Source organism: Abramis brama, assembly GCF_963993115.1.
Source record: "Abramis brama genome assembly, chromosome: 20".
Taxonomy (NCBI): Eukaryota; Metazoa; Chordata; class Actinopteri; order Cypriniformes; family Leuciscidae; genus Abramis; species Abramis brama.
This window is the reverse complement of record NC_139982.1, coordinates 19,997,310-20,015,827: the sequence shown is the minus strand read 5'-3', so window position 1 is coordinate 20,015,827 and position 18,518 is coordinate 19,997,310. Positions and strand designations below refer to the sequence as shown.

Below are 18,518 nucleotides of genomic sequence, written 5' to 3'. Positions count from 1 at the left end.
TTCTTCTGCTGAACACAAAAGAAGATATTTGTGAAGAACATAGTTAACCAAACAATTGATGGACCCCATTGCCTTCCATAGTAGGGGGAAAAAAATACTATAGAAGTCAATGGGGTCCATAAACTGTCTAGTTTACACAATTCTTCAAAATATCTTCTTTTGTGTACAGGTTTGGAACAACTTAAGGGTGAGTAAATGAATTTTAGTTTTGGGTGAACTATCCCTTTAAGTATGCAAAGTGTCAGAGCACCTCAAAACTATTAAGCCATCATAATTTTGTACAAGTAGATCAGTACTGGATTAAGGACAGACATTAATAGAAATCTAATAAGGAAAAAAACAAAACAAATCTTCACAGTTTTATTAAATTTATTTAAAAAGGACAAATACAAGATAATTACAGAAAAGTCATTTTTATTAACAAACAAGCACTTCAGATTGTCATGCATCAGTAAAGCAGCACATTGTGTTCCACTCTTCGACACCCCTGGAATGAGAACATTCAAGTTAAACCAGGGATGACTAATGAGGATCAATCACCTGGATGTTTCAACTTGACTGGCACTTGTCCATAAACAATCATACAGAGATCCAAGCTATTGAGGTAATCCTCAAATCCATCTTTGGATGAAACCCAAGACAAACTGGTGACATTCCACCATACCTTAAAGTCTTCAGCAGAGAAAATATTGTAAACGTGCATTAGATCTCCTTTCAATAATCGTGACCAAGTTTTATGTTCTATAAAAAGGCACAGGGTTTCAATAAACCAAAGCTGACAGGTAAACTTCCAGCCTGAAAAGGCCAATGTACAAAAATACACTTAAATCAGACCTTTGATTTTATATCGATACAGTACAGGATTCAAAAAATAGCCACCATTGATTTGCTAAATATGATAAATTAATGATAAGAAAGGCCAGCACCCATTTATCACTACAAGGCATGATTGCAAACAAGTTTTTTGGAAGTTAACAAGAAGAGTGCAAGTAGATCATCCAAGATAAAAGGAAATATATCTATAATTAGTAATTAAATAAATATAAAACACCACCACCATATAAATAGCCCTCTGCTTACAACAGCAGTGGTCACAAAACCCTCCTCCAAAATGTAATACTTTGTTCACCCTATAAAGAAAGATTGGTCCTCCCATTTCAGCAACAAGTCATTGTGGAACGTAAGCATGTCCAGATATTTATACATGTATATAAAAAAAAAAGAAGAAAAGAAACGATTGTGTGTTATAAGAGGAAGCACTTCAAAGACGCGAGATCCAAAATGAATCTCAAATCTCAGCACATATATATTCTATAAAACATCTTGTCCTGTTTGGTTTCCCATCATAGAATGTCCTCGACCTATCGCAGCTTTCTCCTCCTGAGGTATCCTCCGCGCTGGGACTTGTTCAAGCGCAGGCCCAGGCAGATGACCAGCTGGATGGGGGCCAGGATGGCGATCACCCAGCCCTGCGGGACACGAAGATAAGAAACAAGGTTAGGGTGACAAGCATGCTTACTAGCTAAGTTTCCATCCACCTATTTTAATGTGTATTTGGGATATCACATTAAAAGAAGCTGGATGGAAACTGCAAGATGCACAATCTACAAAAGAAACACATTCACCAAAAAATTATTTGATGCGCATCAAAAAAAAAAAGATGTGACTTTGTGATGGGACGGCATAACTGGACCAATCAGTGGACCGATCTTTTTGCACAGCATCACCAACTCCGTTTTGGTTGTTCTGAAATGCCTGAGCAAAATCTATCAAAGTGTTTCGGTATAATTACCAGCCAGAACTTTCTTACACGATTGCGTTCCTAAACAGCAGGCATCCGCCTCCAAAAGCAAAGTGCAAGTACTTTATTACATACGTAAATTATTATTATTATATACAGTGGATTCTCCTACTGCTGCAACTTCCATTTATCTTAGTGATATTTAGCGGAAGTTTATCAGGAAGTGACGATTTTGTTCTCATCGACTCATTTGAATAAATCGCATAAAATATTTGCGAATAAAGCACAAAGTTAAATTCGCAACTTTGAATGGAAACATGGCGAATTAATGACTTGTGTTGAATTTGAGATTTGAGGCGAGACATTCAGGCAGTCGTACCATGACGGCGTGAGGAAAATATCCGTTGGTCTGGTCCTGCAGTCCCACAGTGTTCAGTTCAGCAGCCACGTAGCGTTCAGGGGTGGGCTTGTCTAGGGTTGGTTTCCTGATCCTCGTCATCTTGGTGGCCACAAAGAAAGGCAGCACACTCTGCGGCAGGGACAGAGAGGTTTGTTAGTCATTAAAAACACTTTCAGCGATTTTTTTTCAGATTTATATATATATATATATATATATATATATATATATATATATATATATATATATATATATATATATATATATATATATATATATATATATATATATATATATATATATATACACACACACACATGCTATATGCATGCATCTATCAAGTGTCAAGTATTATTTCTATAGCACATTTAAAAGCAACAGAGTTGCACCAAAGTGCTGTACAAAACATTGAGCATATAAAAAGCATAAAAAGAAACCATGCAGCATACAAAATATAATTTCTATCCATCCATCCATCCATCCATCCATCCACTTTTTCCCTCCATTTAATAATGTTTCACTCTTTAATAAGGCACATTACAGAAGTAAAGTAGCATTTAATGGCAGTTCTCACCTGGATGATGATCCCTTTGCTCTTGTACTCTGCATTAAGTCCACGAGAGAAGTAGTCCACAAAAGCCTGTAGAAAGATGACAAGTAAAAATCATCCTCGAAAAAACCTCCTAAAAATTAATCAATTTCTAAATGCAAGTGAATTTAAGCATTATCACATTATAATGTACAGTATGAAAATTGTATACTCACTTATATTTTATACTCAGATTTTACACATTTAGTGTTATTAAATTAATGTTTTTAAAGATTCACTTTAAGTGAGCGTTAGATGATGGCAAAGGTAATCTAAATGTAAAAATAGAAAACAAAATGTGCACAAACTATTAAATATACATTATCTACCAATACTAATAAATAAATATAATACCACCGAATTTTTAAACAATTGAATGAACAAGTTAACTTCAGATTGTTCCGTATAAAAACTTTATTTTATTTCTTTCTGAAAGAATTATGAGCACTGATTTTTCTGTGAAGACACTTGCCTTGGTGGAGGAGTAGATGGTCAGCAGTGGAAGGGGGAACATGCCACTGGCAGAGGAGATATTTAGGATGACACCTTTAGCTCTGCAATGAAAAAAAAAAAGGCTAACTTTATTTCAACCGATCACGTTTGACATTGACATCAAATAAGGTATTTTTTCCAGCTGTGGAAACCTGAAAGCAGCCCTCACATCAACACACGTCTAATGATGGTCGCCATGCGTGTTGCCATGGCACCAGTTCTCATGCAGTACCCCTGCAGCCGCAGCAGAGTGCTGGGGAGTGCAGAGGGTTGGACCTATTTGTACAAAATTTGCCCAGCTCCGTTATTGGCCCCAGAGTTGCATGTGACTTCAGAGTAGCCAATCGGATCAGTGCATTGTTGCTTTTCAATTTTACACAAAGAGTCGGGGAGGAAAACAGGAGGGGAGCGACGCTCAGGAGGAAAAACCCTGTTTTGAAAAAGCTGTACTGAATTCCCTTTTAGTGACAGCGGGCGTGTTAGGAATTCCAGTCGCAAATAATGAAACATCAGGACTCACCTTGCCTCCATTCTGGGCAGAACCAAACGAGTCATCTGGCAAAAGAAAAGGGGACCAAAAAAAAAAAAAAAAAAAAAGAGTTAGACTCAAATCTGAAATGCTAATATTGCATTAGAGAGATAGAATGTGTGGGTGGTGAGAGAAAAAAAAAAAAAAAGGAGAGAGAGAGAGAGAGAGAGAGAGAGAGAGAGAGAGAGAGAGAGAGAGAGAGAGAGAGAGAGATGAGAGAAGAGGGGAGTAGATGAGAAGAGAGATGAGAGAGAGAAGAGAGAGAGAGAGAGAGAGAGAGAGAGAGAGAGAGAGAGAGGAGGAGATGAAGAGAGAGAAGAGAGAGAGAGAGAGAGAGAGAGAGAGAGAGAGAGAGAGAGAGAGAGAGACATGTTGCAGTACTTTTAAAATTTCTAATTAGAATTTTCAAAATTAAGAATTCCGAAGCCCTTCAGCAGCACAATGCGTTTGTGTCTACTTACTTGGCACACTGAGGTGATGTTGACATTGATCATGGTGCTTCACAGTAATGTGGCTACTAATATGTAAACCTCCTCAGATGAAGTAGTTACTCACGTTTTCCAAATCAGGGATGTGGAGGAAGAATTCGGGGTATGTATAGGAGATTCCCACATTGTTAACTATGGATCAAGAGACAAAAATAGAAGATTAGATGTGGTTGAATGCGATTGAGAATGTGTATCTGAAATGTTCCAAGAATCACCACTATGTGGCGATAAAGCATCAGGAATGAGATGCGAGCGCTGAACAACACGGACATAAAAAAACTCAATCACGATTTCAGGTGAAAAAAAAAAAAACTTCTGAGAGGATGAAGCCAAATAAAAGAGGTTTCAAACACAGACAGGGAATCGTGAATGAAACTTGCGCGCGTGTTAGCTTTCTGACAAGAGGTTTGTGTTACTTTCAAGGCTCTGCGTAGAGAGAATTTTCTTTTTAACTTACCAAGGATTCCAATCTCCAGTCCAGCGAGACCCTTTTCGATTTTAGGATAGATATCAGCCTGACTGTAGTCCACTGCGATGGTTTTTGTTTCCACCTTATATGTGCTTTCTGTAATCAGAGGCACAAAAAGACATTAAACGCAGAGAAAAATACGCAGAGTGCTGAAGACCCCCCCCCCCGAAAACTGCTGAAATGGTCATCGTTCCAGCTGCAGACCTAATATTGGCATTGGAGAACTCTGTCCAAGAGCAGGCATCCCTGCTATTGCTGCTGTTCTAAAAATAACTTCTCTGGGACTTTGCCCATTGCACCAAAACACAGATTTCTGGCCAGCAGGGGGCGCTGCGTACCAAGAAAAAGCTGTCAGAGGAACTTCCTAAATCCCCCCCCTCCTCCTCCTTCTCCTCTGCTTGTTTGATGTGCCTGCAGCAATTAGAATTTATTGTCCAAAGGCTCATTTGTCTAAACACTGTTCCACTGAGTTATGAGAGGAAAATTCCTCGCAGCGAGAAGCATTTTTTATATATATCGAAGGGTTATTTTAAGAACAAGAACACACACATAAATGAGCTCCAAAGACTTTTGTCCTAGGGGCTTGTGGGATACTGCTATCTGTGACTTATAACACCCTAAATGGTGGGTGATCAATGCAAATGTTAGGTTTGAGAACTAGGTTTGGAAAATTACGTCCCGGTTCGTGACTAGCCATAGCGTTCCCCCCCATTCTGTGTGTTGCTAGCATGACTGTGGTACTGGGTTTTTCAGCCTTCTAACCTCTGCAGTTAAGTGCTTGCATTTAAGACCGCTAAAAAGTTGATTTTAATAACATTTTAAAAACCGCATCAGCATAGAGAGCTGATCATGGCCGAGTAAGACTATCAAGGCATTGTTAGTTCATTATTCAGTACACACATTGGGGCCAAATAAGGACAAGACAACTCCTGTTCACAATCTCACAGCCAGTCATGATTCATTCATACTAAAAGAAAATTGAGGATGAAAATGAAGTTATATATATATAAAAAAAAATAAAAAAAAAGTATAAAAAAAAAAAAAAGACAGACAGTACCTTGAACACTTTGAGAGGATGTGGGGGGAATTAATAAAATTCAACAACACTATTTTATATAATATATACTATACAATATTTAAAAATTCAGTGTTGTACTTAACTAAAAATCATTTTCAGTAACTGAAATCTAAAAAATGCTAAAACAATTATGTATTCTGTTAGATTGTATTATAAAAACTCTGTTTGGTTCATTGCATATAAAGAGATTGAAGAGGAAACTGCTTTCACACCAAAAGCCTTAAACGAATGACCATAGTACAATTAGATGCATAGTAGAGGAAACGAGTCATGCTCCACACATCCGACTGGTCTAAATGGTCGATGTTTGGTCATTTAGCACTTGGTCGGGACAGATGGAAGGACCTTCATGCTATGTGTACATCATGTGAGCACTGATCTAGCATCCAAGTAATTCACATTTACTGGAACAGGAAAGGCAAACAGTGGTTCGACCTTATTCTGAGAAGTGTGGTGCATGACCCCTGGAGCTTGCGTGGACCTTTGACTGTGCACTCCTGCCAGGCTGCATCAGCTCTGCGCCCAGCCAGTGAACCAGGCCCCCACCCTGCCTCTCAGGCCAGGGATAAAAATAAAGCCTGTTTCATTAACATCAGGAGGACTGTCGGTCATTCACAGAGATGAGCACTGCAGTTTGCCAACACACACACACACACACACACACACGGCCGAACACTGACCGAGAGACTTTGCCACGTCGTCGAGCTTCTCCTGGGAACGGCTGATGAGCATCATGGAGAACCCTCGTCGAGCAAGCTAAGAGAAAGAGAGGAGAGTTTGAATCATCTCATTTATGACAGAGAAACAATGCAAAGTATTTTTGCTAATAACTGCCATGAAAACTCCTAAAAGTGATCCATGTCAGCTTCTTTGGCTATTTTCAGGGCAAAACCAAATTGAGTATTAAAACAGAAACTACACAGGATATTCAAGACTATTTTTCCTGACTAGACTAAATCTTTCCAAGGGTATCAACAGAATATTTTTCCTCAGAGAAGTACAAATATTAAAATGTTTGACAGACAATGAGCTTTTGACAAATTTAATATTTGCATTATTATTTTACAAATGCATAACAGATAAAATTTTGTTAAAATATTCTACCATTCACGTTTAATATGTAAAACCAACTATAAATAAGTTCGCAGCGCTCGTTGTGTTCCGTCTTCCGGTTTGTATTTCCACAGCATCTTACAGATTTATGAATTAACCGCTCATTTTAAAATCTTCCCGGTATACTGACATTTGTTATGACAGCCGCTTCAAACATTACAATGCTCAGGATTACTTTCGTTAACTGTACAATAAGTAAATCCACTTCAAATAATTACCCTTCGACAGCGATGCCAAAGAAATATACAGAGCTACCGCAGAAACGGAAGTTCAAACACAAAATTCTAAGTTTCTCTGGCGCATAAAATCTATTCACACATTTTCAAAATCTTTCCATTTGAGAATTCTGAACAGCACGGCAACCGTGGCTCAACCAATGGTGTGTGTTTGGGGGTGGGGCTAGCTGTTTGTTTGACCAATGACACATGAGTCTATTGTCTGAGGGGGAAACCTGTTTGAAAGCAGTCATGCTTTCACATTTTGCACAATGGTGGATTACTCCAATTACTTTTAACTGTTACGAAAAAGCCAAAGACGAAGCTTGATGTTAGCTTTGGAGTGAGCAGTGACTTGAAAGAACTGTACGAGTTATGAGGTAACATAGGAGTAGTCTTCTAGTCACCCTCCTTCTCTTGGCCTCAGAGTGAAACCTCTGTCTTGTGATGAGTCACTGTGCTTTCCGTGGAGCGAAGAGATAAATAAGAAGAGAAACCCTTACCTCCTCCGCATAGGATTTCCCAATCCCATCCGTGGCTCCCGTCACAACTAGAAAAAGTAGAAAGAAAGACAGGATCAGTTTGCGGCAGCTCAATTACAAATTTTTCACCAAAAACAAGCTTATCAAAAGGGACATTCAGGGCAAACAGGTACTCGGATACACTAGGTTCAAATCAATACAACCTTACACCTGCTAAACTTCCAACTTTATTGATGTCAACACTTCCTATATTTGAACTTCATATGCAAAGACTGTTCAAAGTATCCATTTGTAGGTTGATTTCCCTGAAAAGTGTAAGCGCCAACTGTGAATTTTCAAAACAATTCTTTGATGTTAAACTACTCACATATTAGCTTGATATATAAAGCCAACAATTGGCCATTTCTAAGTTGACATCCTCAAAAAGTGTGTACGCTGACAACAAAATATTACTCTGTACTCTTGAAAATACTAATAAACCCAACACGGTAACACTGGGTCAACCAATGGCGTGGGTTTGGGGCGCCCAGACAGCAACAGCGTCGGCCCAGATGTGGCCCACATCTGGTACGCGGGGAATCCACATGTGGATGTGGCTGGGATCTGGGCAGACACTATGTTGCTGTCTAGGGAGCTATCCGTTTGACCAATGGCAGACGAGAACAGCGTTCAGGAAACTGGTTGCTTTTGTTGTTGCTTTTAATTAGATCTTATCAAAAATGCTTTCTCATATCACAGCTCAGTATAAATAAAATAAAAACTAAGAAAGCCATTTGTAGGTTGATTCTCAAAAAGTATAAACACTCTGACTAACATTTGTAAATTTCACAATTCCGACCGACAACACTGCCTCAACCAATCGCATGAGTGGGGGGGCGGGGCAATCTGTGCAACCTATGTCTATATCCAGATGTTTGAAAACGGTCATATTTGACATTCCATTTAGTGATGCTAGCAGCACAGAAATGACACCCGTCACAATTACGATTATGCGTTAAAAGCCTGCACAACGAAATATTACTAATATAACTAAGACCATCTCAATGTCCCATAATGCTCTTGTTTTACAAAACACACACGGAAACACAAAAAGCAAACAATAAGACAAAATGTGTGATTCTGATCAAAGTGTGGCATGGGCAGTGGTCATTGGCAAGAACAGGGCTGTGGGGGAGAGAACGGGGGGTTATGACGTCTGTAGAGCACGACAGCACAGGAGGGGTGAGGAGGGATCCTGGGGGCTGCTAAAAATAGAAACCAGAGGGAGACTGCGCAAAGTCAGATGTGGGTAGAAAGTGAGAGAGCACGACAACGGGAGTGAGAGCACTGGATCGAAAGAGAGAAGGAACAAGGTGATTCACAAGCTCCTTTTCAAATTCATCCCAAGAATGAAGCACGCCTGTGTTTGTCTCAATGGGACAGATTACATTAAAGAGATAGTTCAGCCCAAAATGAAATTTCTTTCGTCATTTACTAACCATCATGTTGTTTCCAACCCTGCCTGGTTTTCTTGTGTGGAACATAAATGATGATAATATGAGTAATGTCTGGTTTTTTTACCAATACAATGGAGGTCAAGGGGTACCAAAACTGGTTGGTTACCAACATTCTTCAAAATTTCTTTTGTGTTTTGCATAAGAAAGTAATTCAGGTTTTGAACAACATGAGGGTGAGTAAATTAATTTTCATTTTTTTAACAACGGCAAGAGCTTGTGAGGATATGGCTGTAGAAAAAATAAATAAAAAAAATATTCAGAACAAATAGTAAATTCTTCAAGACATAACTCCATTCCTCTAACAAAGCAGCATTTAAAAAGCAAACATCACCAAAAATTACCGCACACCAAAAGATTCCGCGCATCGGGCTACATTTTACAAAAGATCAGCTATAGGCGTTTAACATTTTCCCCAAACGTAAGGAATTCCAGACTTAAAGTCAATTGTGCACATACACCAGAACACTTCAAACTGTCCCCAAGTGAGGAGCGCTTGGGGACAATTCCCAGAATTCCACGCAATGAATGGGTTATAGACACGAAGGTGGCGAGCACATGCTCAGCCACACTGTTAAAAAAATTATATGATCAATAATTTAAAACAACATGTTTTTGCATTGCTTTAACTCAAAATAAGTCAAGCAATTTTCTACTTTTGTTTATAATTTATACAATATTCAACTCCAAGTTGAGTATACTTTAAGGCAGCAATTTTTTTTTTACAGTGCACACTGTAGGCCATCAATCCAGCCTCTCTACTGTCAACAACCATCAAAAATGTACACAAAATCCAAGACTAATCAACATATAGATATACAGGGACCATTCAGAGGATAATTTAATGCAGAAGACAGATCATGAACAGACCGCTGCCCATCAAAACCCAAGTCTAAAGGTTTCAAAAGGGTTTTTTTTTTCCAAACACTGGGTTTCCCAATGAGCCTTTCAGTGAACGGTTAAAAAATAAATAAATAAATTCTTAGTTTGAAGAACATTTTAATAATCTAAAAACCCTTTTCCACTTTAAAGAACTGCTTGTACAATAGAAAGGTTCTAGGAGTTTTAAAGGTTCTTTTATTGGCATCAATGGTTATATGAAGAACCTGAGAGTGTAGCATGAACAGTATTAGCAAGATGCTACACAAAAGCATGGAACAAATGATTAAAAACAGGCCCAGAAGCAGCTCCCTGAGTGAGAGAGAGAGAGAGAGAGAGAGAGAGAGAGAGAGAGAGAGAGAGAGAGAGAGAGAGGAGAGAGAGAGAGAGAGAGAGAGAGAGAGAGAGAGAGAGAGAGAGAGAGAGAGAGAGAGAGAGAGAGAGAGAGAGCAAGCAGTCGTGCTCAGGTACATTCACGAACAGTACGTTCAGAAATATGGAGGCGCACAGGCGCACTGGCCCTCCTCCGACTCTATATTCCAGAGCTAAAAAAAGCAGCCGAGTGAGTAAAAATAGCTGCCTCGTCTGGAACAGCCGCAGCACTTTGAATACCAACAAGATGCTGCCCGCTCACCCTCAATCTCCCTCTCTCTCTGCATCCCCCAGCAACCCAGCTAGAGACTTCGGTATGAAAAAAACCCAAAAATGACCGGCTCTTATGGAACACAGATATTATGCTTGCAGCAGAGCGGAGGACAATCGTGAACGAAAACCGTGCTTAAAGGGATAGTTCACCCAAAAATGAAAATTGTCATTTACTCACCCTCATGTTGTTCCAAACCTGTATGAGATTCTTCTGTTGAACACAAAAGATGATATTTTAAAGAATGTTGTGAACCAGACACCCATTGACTTCCACAGTATTTTGTTTTTCCATCTGGTTACCAACATTCTTTAAAATAACATTGGTGTTCTACAAAAGAAAGAAACTCATACAGGTTTGGAACAGGTTTAGGCGAACTATACTTTTAAAAACAGGGGGGGGGGGGGGGGGGTGGGGGGTTATTGGAAGCTAGTGTAGCGCAATTAAAATGAGGGATGAGGGGGGATTCTGCAATCCACATTCAGACCGCTACTGTATGCAATCTGTCGCATCACTCTCTCTCCCTCAATGAATGAACTGTTCTCGTTCTTGGCTCGGTAGCACTGCAGAATGATAACACCTCCGCCCACTCCCCCCAAAGCAGCATCGTGCTTTAAATAGCAAAAGCCAGTCACATGGCCAGCAGGAAAAAAAACTACACACCAGAGCAGTTCAGCACCCAAAATAGCATCTATACTCGGATAAAGGTGGATTGAAGGAAAAAAAAAAACAATGTGGGGGTGAGAGGGTGCAATATCAGAAATAGCAGCAAAAAGCCACATGCGTACCAACACAAAAAAAGAAGTGAAAAATCAATAGTTCTCCCTGCAACAGTTTCCTCCTCGCAAAAAAATAATTAGAACAGAAAAGGGCAGAAATAATTCAAAACATCTAAACATAGACCTGGTATATTTTTGGACGCCAGTGCAGAGGTAGATGCATTAAATATGTGCAAACGTAACACGTGTCATGGACAACTAATGTCAAAGTACTGTATGAAATTAGTGTCTTTAGGACTGCATCATGAAAGCGTGTGTGTGTGTGTGTGTGTGTGTGTGGTAATATCCAAATTGTTAAAATTAGTCTCTTTTAAATCTTAGCCAAAGAGATCCAAATAAACGTCTGCTACACGCTGCTCACAATGGGATGCGAATTGTAGGTGTAATGTTAAACGCCAGATGGAAGATTTCCTTTTCCAGGAAATAAATAAATAATGGAGCAGAGTCGTGACAGAAGAGAAAAAGGGAGGGTGGGGGTTCGCAGAGGGCGAACAAACAGATTCAGGAGGGGAGGAAAGGGGTTCTTACTGAGGGGATGAGCAAGAGATGGAGGATGGAGATAAGCTTAGACAGAGAGAGGAGGAGAGAGAGGAGGAGGGGGCAATTTTACCCAGCATCCTCTGCTCCGGCACGTGGCAACAAGCGTGTTAGTCACATGAACGGCAGCGTTCTCTTTGAAGACCCCCGCCTCTTCAAAGAACAGTCACACGCTGTCATCGTTCACGCCGCACACGGGCTCACACATTCACAAGTTGCGCAGCCGACATTCACTCTCTCACGCGAATACGTTTTCATTCACATTGTCCCATTTGGCTAGCGTGAATGGGCTAATGTTGCTATTCACAAACTTGTGCATATACAGCAAGCAAGAAAAGAAAAGTTGAGCATATTATTATAACAAGGCAACATGCTGGCAAGTTTCAACTAGAGTGAGAAAGGCCCGGATTTTAAACTGAAAAACCTTTGATTTGAATGTCAAAGCAAGTTTGTGTGACAATCGCCCCCATCCCCATGAATGACTGCAGCTCTATTACATAACTGTGAGATTTTCAAACACATTCAGTGTTCTAAGGAAGGATGAAGTGAGCCACTGGAGGACAAGAGAGATGGGGAAGGGTGGGTGGGTGGGGGGGGGTGAAGCTCTAATTCTGGCTTCCTAGCGCTGCTCGGTCAGCATCACAACTCAGCTGAGAGAAAGGCCAACCTACCTTGTTCTCACAGTACACTGCACCAGTCATAGAAACCTAAAAATACTCTTACAGTCCTTATACACTGATGTCATTTATGTTGCATGCATCTATGATCTATGATGGATGTCTCTTCTTCGACATTTAAATGTGAATCCTGTCAAAAACAGGTATAGGTCATACATCAACCCTAAATAAAAAAATAATAATAAAAAAATATAAATTAAAAAAAAAATTACACTTTGGTGCTTAAAGAAAATGGTGCATTTCTTGAAAATAATGATAATAAATTGCCATTTTTTCTCAGTCCAGGTGGAATAATATACACACAAAAAATTTTATTTTTACTTTTATTTTTATATATATATATATATATATATATATATATATATATATATATATATATATATATATATATATATATATATATATATATATATATATAATATTATATTATATATAATATTATATTATATTATATTATATTATATATATATATATATATATATATATATATATATATATATATATATATATATATATATATATATAATATAATATTATATTATAATTTATATATATATATATATATATATATATATATATATATATATATATATATATATATATATATATATATATATATACACACGCGTGTATATAAAACATACATAATTAAATCAAGAATATGAGGACAAGAATCACCAATGAAAAAAATTTAAGTTATTCTTTGTAATTTGGGGGAAAATGTTCATATTTGTAGTCATAATGCAAAATAAATCTTACTTGATCTAAAATAAATGTCCTTTATGCAAAATATAAATTCTCTTATGATTTTTGGGCATGAGATTTAACTTTGGAAACCGTCAGATTAATATCTGATGAATCTCAGATCCTTATTTATATAAAAAATCATTACGGGAGCACAGGAAATATGTAAAAATATATTTCCAATCTCCCACGTTGTATTAACTAATTTTTTATTTATTTAAATTAACTCAATTATAAGGCAACCAGGTATCTTTAAGTTAAACCAACAATATATTTTAGTGCAAATTCACAAGCAAAAAAATTATGTAATGCATAAATAAATAAATAAATAAATAAAAGTGACATCATAGATTTATTTTAAGCTTTAACAGTTCTAAAACACATCTGGGATTCCTTATAAAAGAATGCTGTCTGGGTTTCCTCTGTAATATGTATAACTTAATGCTGAGAGAAAGAGATAGAGAAGCCACATCTGACTAACAATGGTCTTAAAAAAAAAAAAAGGAAAAAAAAAAGTGCTTCCAATCCTTCAAGAACATCATGCACAATAACTAAACCACAGGCTTACAACCATGGTGGTGCAGTTCCCAAGAAAGACACCAGGAGTCTCCCGTAAGCGTCTCAGCTCAGGAATGCCTGGTTTTTCTACAGGAACACCACAGGGCCTTTCTCATACATTCCACTTCATGACTCACCTTCAAGCTACTGCATAGTCAGCACATTAGATCTTCAAAAACACATCATTTTTGACATTTTGTGTCCTCATACCGTCAACATGCAAAGACACAAGTCTGTAAGATGATGCGCTTAGCAAGAGAGGAGGCGGGGGAGACCGCAAACATGTCAAAGAAGCTTCAGTTACACTCATACTGACGTGGACTGAGTTTCGAGATCTGGAAACGCACTCTTGCTCAACCTGACAAGACCTGTGCTTCTGGACTGACAGGCAGAGGAACTCGTTTACCCCATCTCCACTTACTCACCGCCACCTCTAAAGCGCGTACGTTAACCTGAACGAGTCCGACTGGTACCCTGGTTTTTTTTTGGTTTCAGGGAGTGGTATTCATCAGCTTCATTTTTTACATCACACTTACAGAATGCACAGAAAGGAAATGGTTCAAAAAGTCATTGTAAAAGGGAGTGGTGTTGCCAAGAGCAAAGAGGTGATTCTTCTTATACAACCTGCCGAGGAAATGTGCAGGTCATATTTCACTCAAGAGAAACGAGTTTTAGCTTAAAATGAAACCAATTATTTTTTTGGCATTGTGAAATTCTCATGACATTGAGGCAGTTTCCCCCCACACTTATGTTAAAACATATTTCCAATCTCCTACGTTGTATTAACTAATTTTTTTAATTTAAATTAACTCAATTATAAGGCAACCAGGTATCTTTAAGTTAAACCAACAATATATTTTACAGTGCAAATTCACAAGCAAAAAAATTATGTAATGCATAAAAAATGTTATTTGAATTGTGAAACATGTTTACACTATGATAGTGTAAAATAATGGGGAGAGTTAAAGTAAAATCAGTACATTAATTTAATAGTAACACTTTACAATAAGGTCTCATTCATTGATATTAATGTATTAACTAACAATGAGTAATACATTTGGTACAGTATTTATTAATCTGTGTTAATGAACTAATGTTAACAAATACATTTGATTTTAATAAATGTTAAAATTAACTAAGATTAATAGGCTAAACGCTGTCGAAGTATTGTCAATTCTTAGTTCATGTTCACAATAAGAACGTTATTGTCCCGAAAAACAATGTCACAGTCCCCAATTCATTGTTTCTATACAGGCAAAATTAGTTTTTGGTTTGAGTGTTATTTTCCGATATTTTCTCACTTTTTCATATTTATCGAAAATTGGCTCTAGTTTAGTCACCTACCTTTAACCTACATTCAACAGAAAACCACATTGCTCACAGGTGATGTCATTGGTTCTGCATATCGGTTGTCAAACAGTTAAGCAATCAGTAAAAAACAAAACAGGCTGACTTTTACACAAAATATAATTGCTTATTTTTGGAGGGAAGTATCACAGGAACATTTTATTTACAGGTGAGAAAAACCCCAAAATCTAAAAGGTTGTAGGTTCAAACCTGCTGACAAGTGGTACTTTATAAATTAAAGTTATGAGCTAATAAAAATACCCAAATAAAAACCCAATTTGATCAGAATCAGCACACTCACTATAGATACTGCGACCCTCAATTCGCTCTGAATGTGCAATAACCGTGTCGACCGCTAGGGGCGTTGAGTGCTGGTGCACCTGCTGCCTATATAGACAACATCCTAGGCAGTGAAAGACTATGGCATGATGAGCCATTTCAAAATCTTCCACAGTGTGATGAGTTTTGAAGTAACATTATTGAAAGTGCGATTACGGTGTCTGGAGAAAATCTTCGCGCTGAACCTCACGGCTTTTGAACATTTTATACAAGTCTCCCCTCACATGCCGCACGTGGAATGGACCCGCATTATAATTAAGATTGGCGTTTTAAACTGCGTCATGTTGCCAAAAACCAACCTCAGTGCCCTAGTGAGGGGATGAAGCAGACAACAGCGGCCAGAAAAGACATCAAGTAGAAGACTAAACCGCATTTTACCCACGAAAGCAGTGTGGAAAAGAGCGTTTGTCGGGACAAACACTGGCACGCGCAGCCGGGAAAACTGGATAACTGGGTCAGGCCAGGCATAAACGATTGAGGAAAAACTAGAAATGAATAAAATAATCTTGATTTTAGCGAAATATCTGGTTGGTTATCAAGTATGCGTTTGAAATAAAATATAAGATTAAAAATAATGTTGTAACAATAAACTTTTATCTAATTGGTGGTATTTGACCGAATATAATAAGAGCAAGCTTATAAAAAATGTCAGACTGAAACACCTGAATGACTCATAGTGACATGCTTTCTGCGCATAATATATGAATGTATGGCGCAATCAGTCAACCTGAGACACACGTCGCCTCCATTGACCATACGCATAAAATACTAATGCCTCAATTAGTCTGCTGATCCAATCTTTCCTTAAGGATTATAAATGTACGTGAGTGGTATTCCTCCCTTCGTAAACGATCACAATAACGTGTTGTATTAAATCTGATGCGCAAAAAAGTTAAAATTATTAGTTCCCTCCCCCCAAATCCATGAAGTTGTGCTTTATTTAGTTTAAGGCTGCGCCAAATGCGCACTACATTTATCCCACCCATGTCCTGCCAGTGCAGGCGCTCATTCCCAAAGCATGTCGTTCAACTTACCTGCCCATTTTCCCAATTTGGGAGATATCAAATCCCCGTTTCCCAGCACCCATATCCTAAAGCCAGTGATGGCCATGTACAACAGCCACAGAGCCAGCGAGGCCGTGATGAGTGCGCCGACCCAGAAGATCGCTCTGACGGCAGGCTGTAGCGTCTCCACCACGGTTAACGACTCCATGTCTACGGCTGGCTGTGCGTGGTGGTGGATGACCTGCAAAATTAGTCGTTATGCACTGCTTTAAAAGCTTCAACGTGTGCGCCCCTTTATAAGCAGGTTGTGGCATCACACCCCTACAACTCCTCTAACGTACTAGTCTATCCAGATTTAAGTGCACACCTCCCACATACTCCATCGCCGCCCATGCGAGCCCACATCCATTGTTGATTGGTCGAAACTCGCGTCCGTCAATCGACACTTACCGCTTATTGGCCACCGTGCGCGTCAATCACAAAGAGCCCTTTCTCATTCATTCGGTTGCCTGTTTCAATGGGGCGGGACCAAAAACTATTCTGCGAGAGAAGCGATTGGACAAACATTACGGTAACCTCCATTCAAATAATTTCATTGGTTGTGATTCAGAACTGGTTTTTCTGTTTCAGTCAGGGTTACGAAACCTCCAAACCCACGCGTCCAACGATCACCCCCCACACTGTTTTATGAATGAAGGTTGTTACTTATTGGCCACGAGGACTCATATTGTCCCGCCCCCGCTGAGCAGTCGCTACGATTCTATTGGTCGGCACGAACGCCAGTCACATTCATTCAGTTGCGCTGTCACACCAATGAGTCATACCCTGAGAAAAAAAAGACTGGCATGCTTATTTGCTGCATTTTTCTTCGACAGGCACATGTATGACTCGATTTTTCCACTTTCTTGGTTCTCCGAAGAACATCAACGTTTGTGAATTAACTAAAATCCCTCAAATCCGCTAGTTTTCACAGTGCATTAGAGATAAAGGACACATCTATCTATCTATCTATCTATCTATCTATCTATCTATCTATCTATCTATCTATCTATCTATCTATCCTCCATGTCTATCTCCATGGCAAAATAAGTTGTAATGCATTTTCCACCAGTTCTTTGTAGTAACAAGTGGCTTACGCGCTTGGATAGGAAGATACGTGTTATTTTACACCGTAAATAGCGTACAACCTAAGTTAAGATGATTTGAACAGTGTTATTTCGGGAAACTCTGCTTATTTTATAATGTAGACACGCTTATTATTCATAATTCTCACGGTGAACATCCTCGCGCGTAAAACTACAATTACCACACAGCAGTGCTGCACCAAAACATCGCGAGAACTCTGGGCGCGAGTAACGCGGAAGAGAGGATGGTTATGTAAACACATAGGCACGTAGTAGGTATGCAGCTGAGCACCCTGTGAAAATACAATTTAAACTGTTGTGAAACACATTTTTAATCGACTGCAGGAATGAAAGCGATACGCGAGTGCTGTACGCGGTGAAACTCGCGTTTGGCTCTTAGCTCGTGTCTAGCTTGTCAGGTTGACATTCAGTCAGACTAACACACAGACTGGACCACTCCAACACATTCATCCATGTCTACTGTCGCCATTCGGTTCAATCACGACCCGAAACTTAACCTAAAATATAAGCCCACCGATTCGTGCACAATATAAGTAACGCATGAAACATGTAAACCACATAGTGTTTAGTAGAAAAAAGCATTGGCATCGTGGAGAAAAACATTTTAATGTCAGTATTTTGAATTGTATGATGCTCTGGCTGTGGAAACCCCTCTCTCTGTGTATTGCCCTCACGCTACTTTTTGCCTTTTTATATTTGAAAGGCTCATACACGAAAGTTTTCAGTATGTCAGTTTTGCAGATTTTTCCCACACTTACATAAAAATAAGCAAACAGTCTC

At 38.8% G+C, this 18,518-nt stretch overlaps 1 protein-coding gene across 1 annotated transcript; it reads right to left on the bottom strand.

Moving 5' to 3' along the window:
• Nucleotides 1-346: 346 nt before the first annotated feature.
• hsd17b12a (hydroxysteroid (17-beta) dehydrogenase 12a) lies at nt 347-16,931 on the bottom strand. Its single transcript, XM_084094996.1, has 11 exons — nt 16,624-16,931; nt 7,615-7,661; nt 6,464-6,539; nt 4,694-4,801; nt 4,300-4,368; nt 4,210-4,250; nt 3,740-3,774; nt 3,200-3,281; nt 2,713-2,778; nt 2,121-2,270; nt 347-1,469 (listed from the first exon to the last, which is right to left on the bottom strand). The coding sequence occupies exons 1-11, from the start codon at nt 16,799-16,801 to the stop codon at nt 1,362-1,364; spliced, it is 960 nt and encodes a 319-aa protein (XP_083951122.1). The 5' UTR covers nt 16,802-16,931; the 3' UTR covers nt 347-1,361.
• Between the last annotated feature and the right edge of the window lie 1,587 nt (nt 16,932-18,518).

What these genes read in the sequence shown, in the direction of transcription:
- hsd17b12a (XM_084094996.1), bottom strand. Translation starts at nt 16,801, where the DNA reads ATGGAGTCGTTAACCGTGGTGGAGACGCTACAGCCTGCCGTCAGAGCG. An exon ending in ACTGGAGATTGGAATCCTTG is followed by an intron (nt 4,369 to 4,693) that starts GTAAGTTAAAAA and finishes CTTGATCCATAG; the next exon opens with TTAACAATGTGGGAATCTCC. An exon ending in ACATCACCTCAGTGTGCCAA is followed by an intron (nt 3,775 to 4,209) that starts GTAAGTAGACAC and finishes TTCTTTTGCCAG; the next exon opens with ATGACTCGTTTGGTTCTGCC.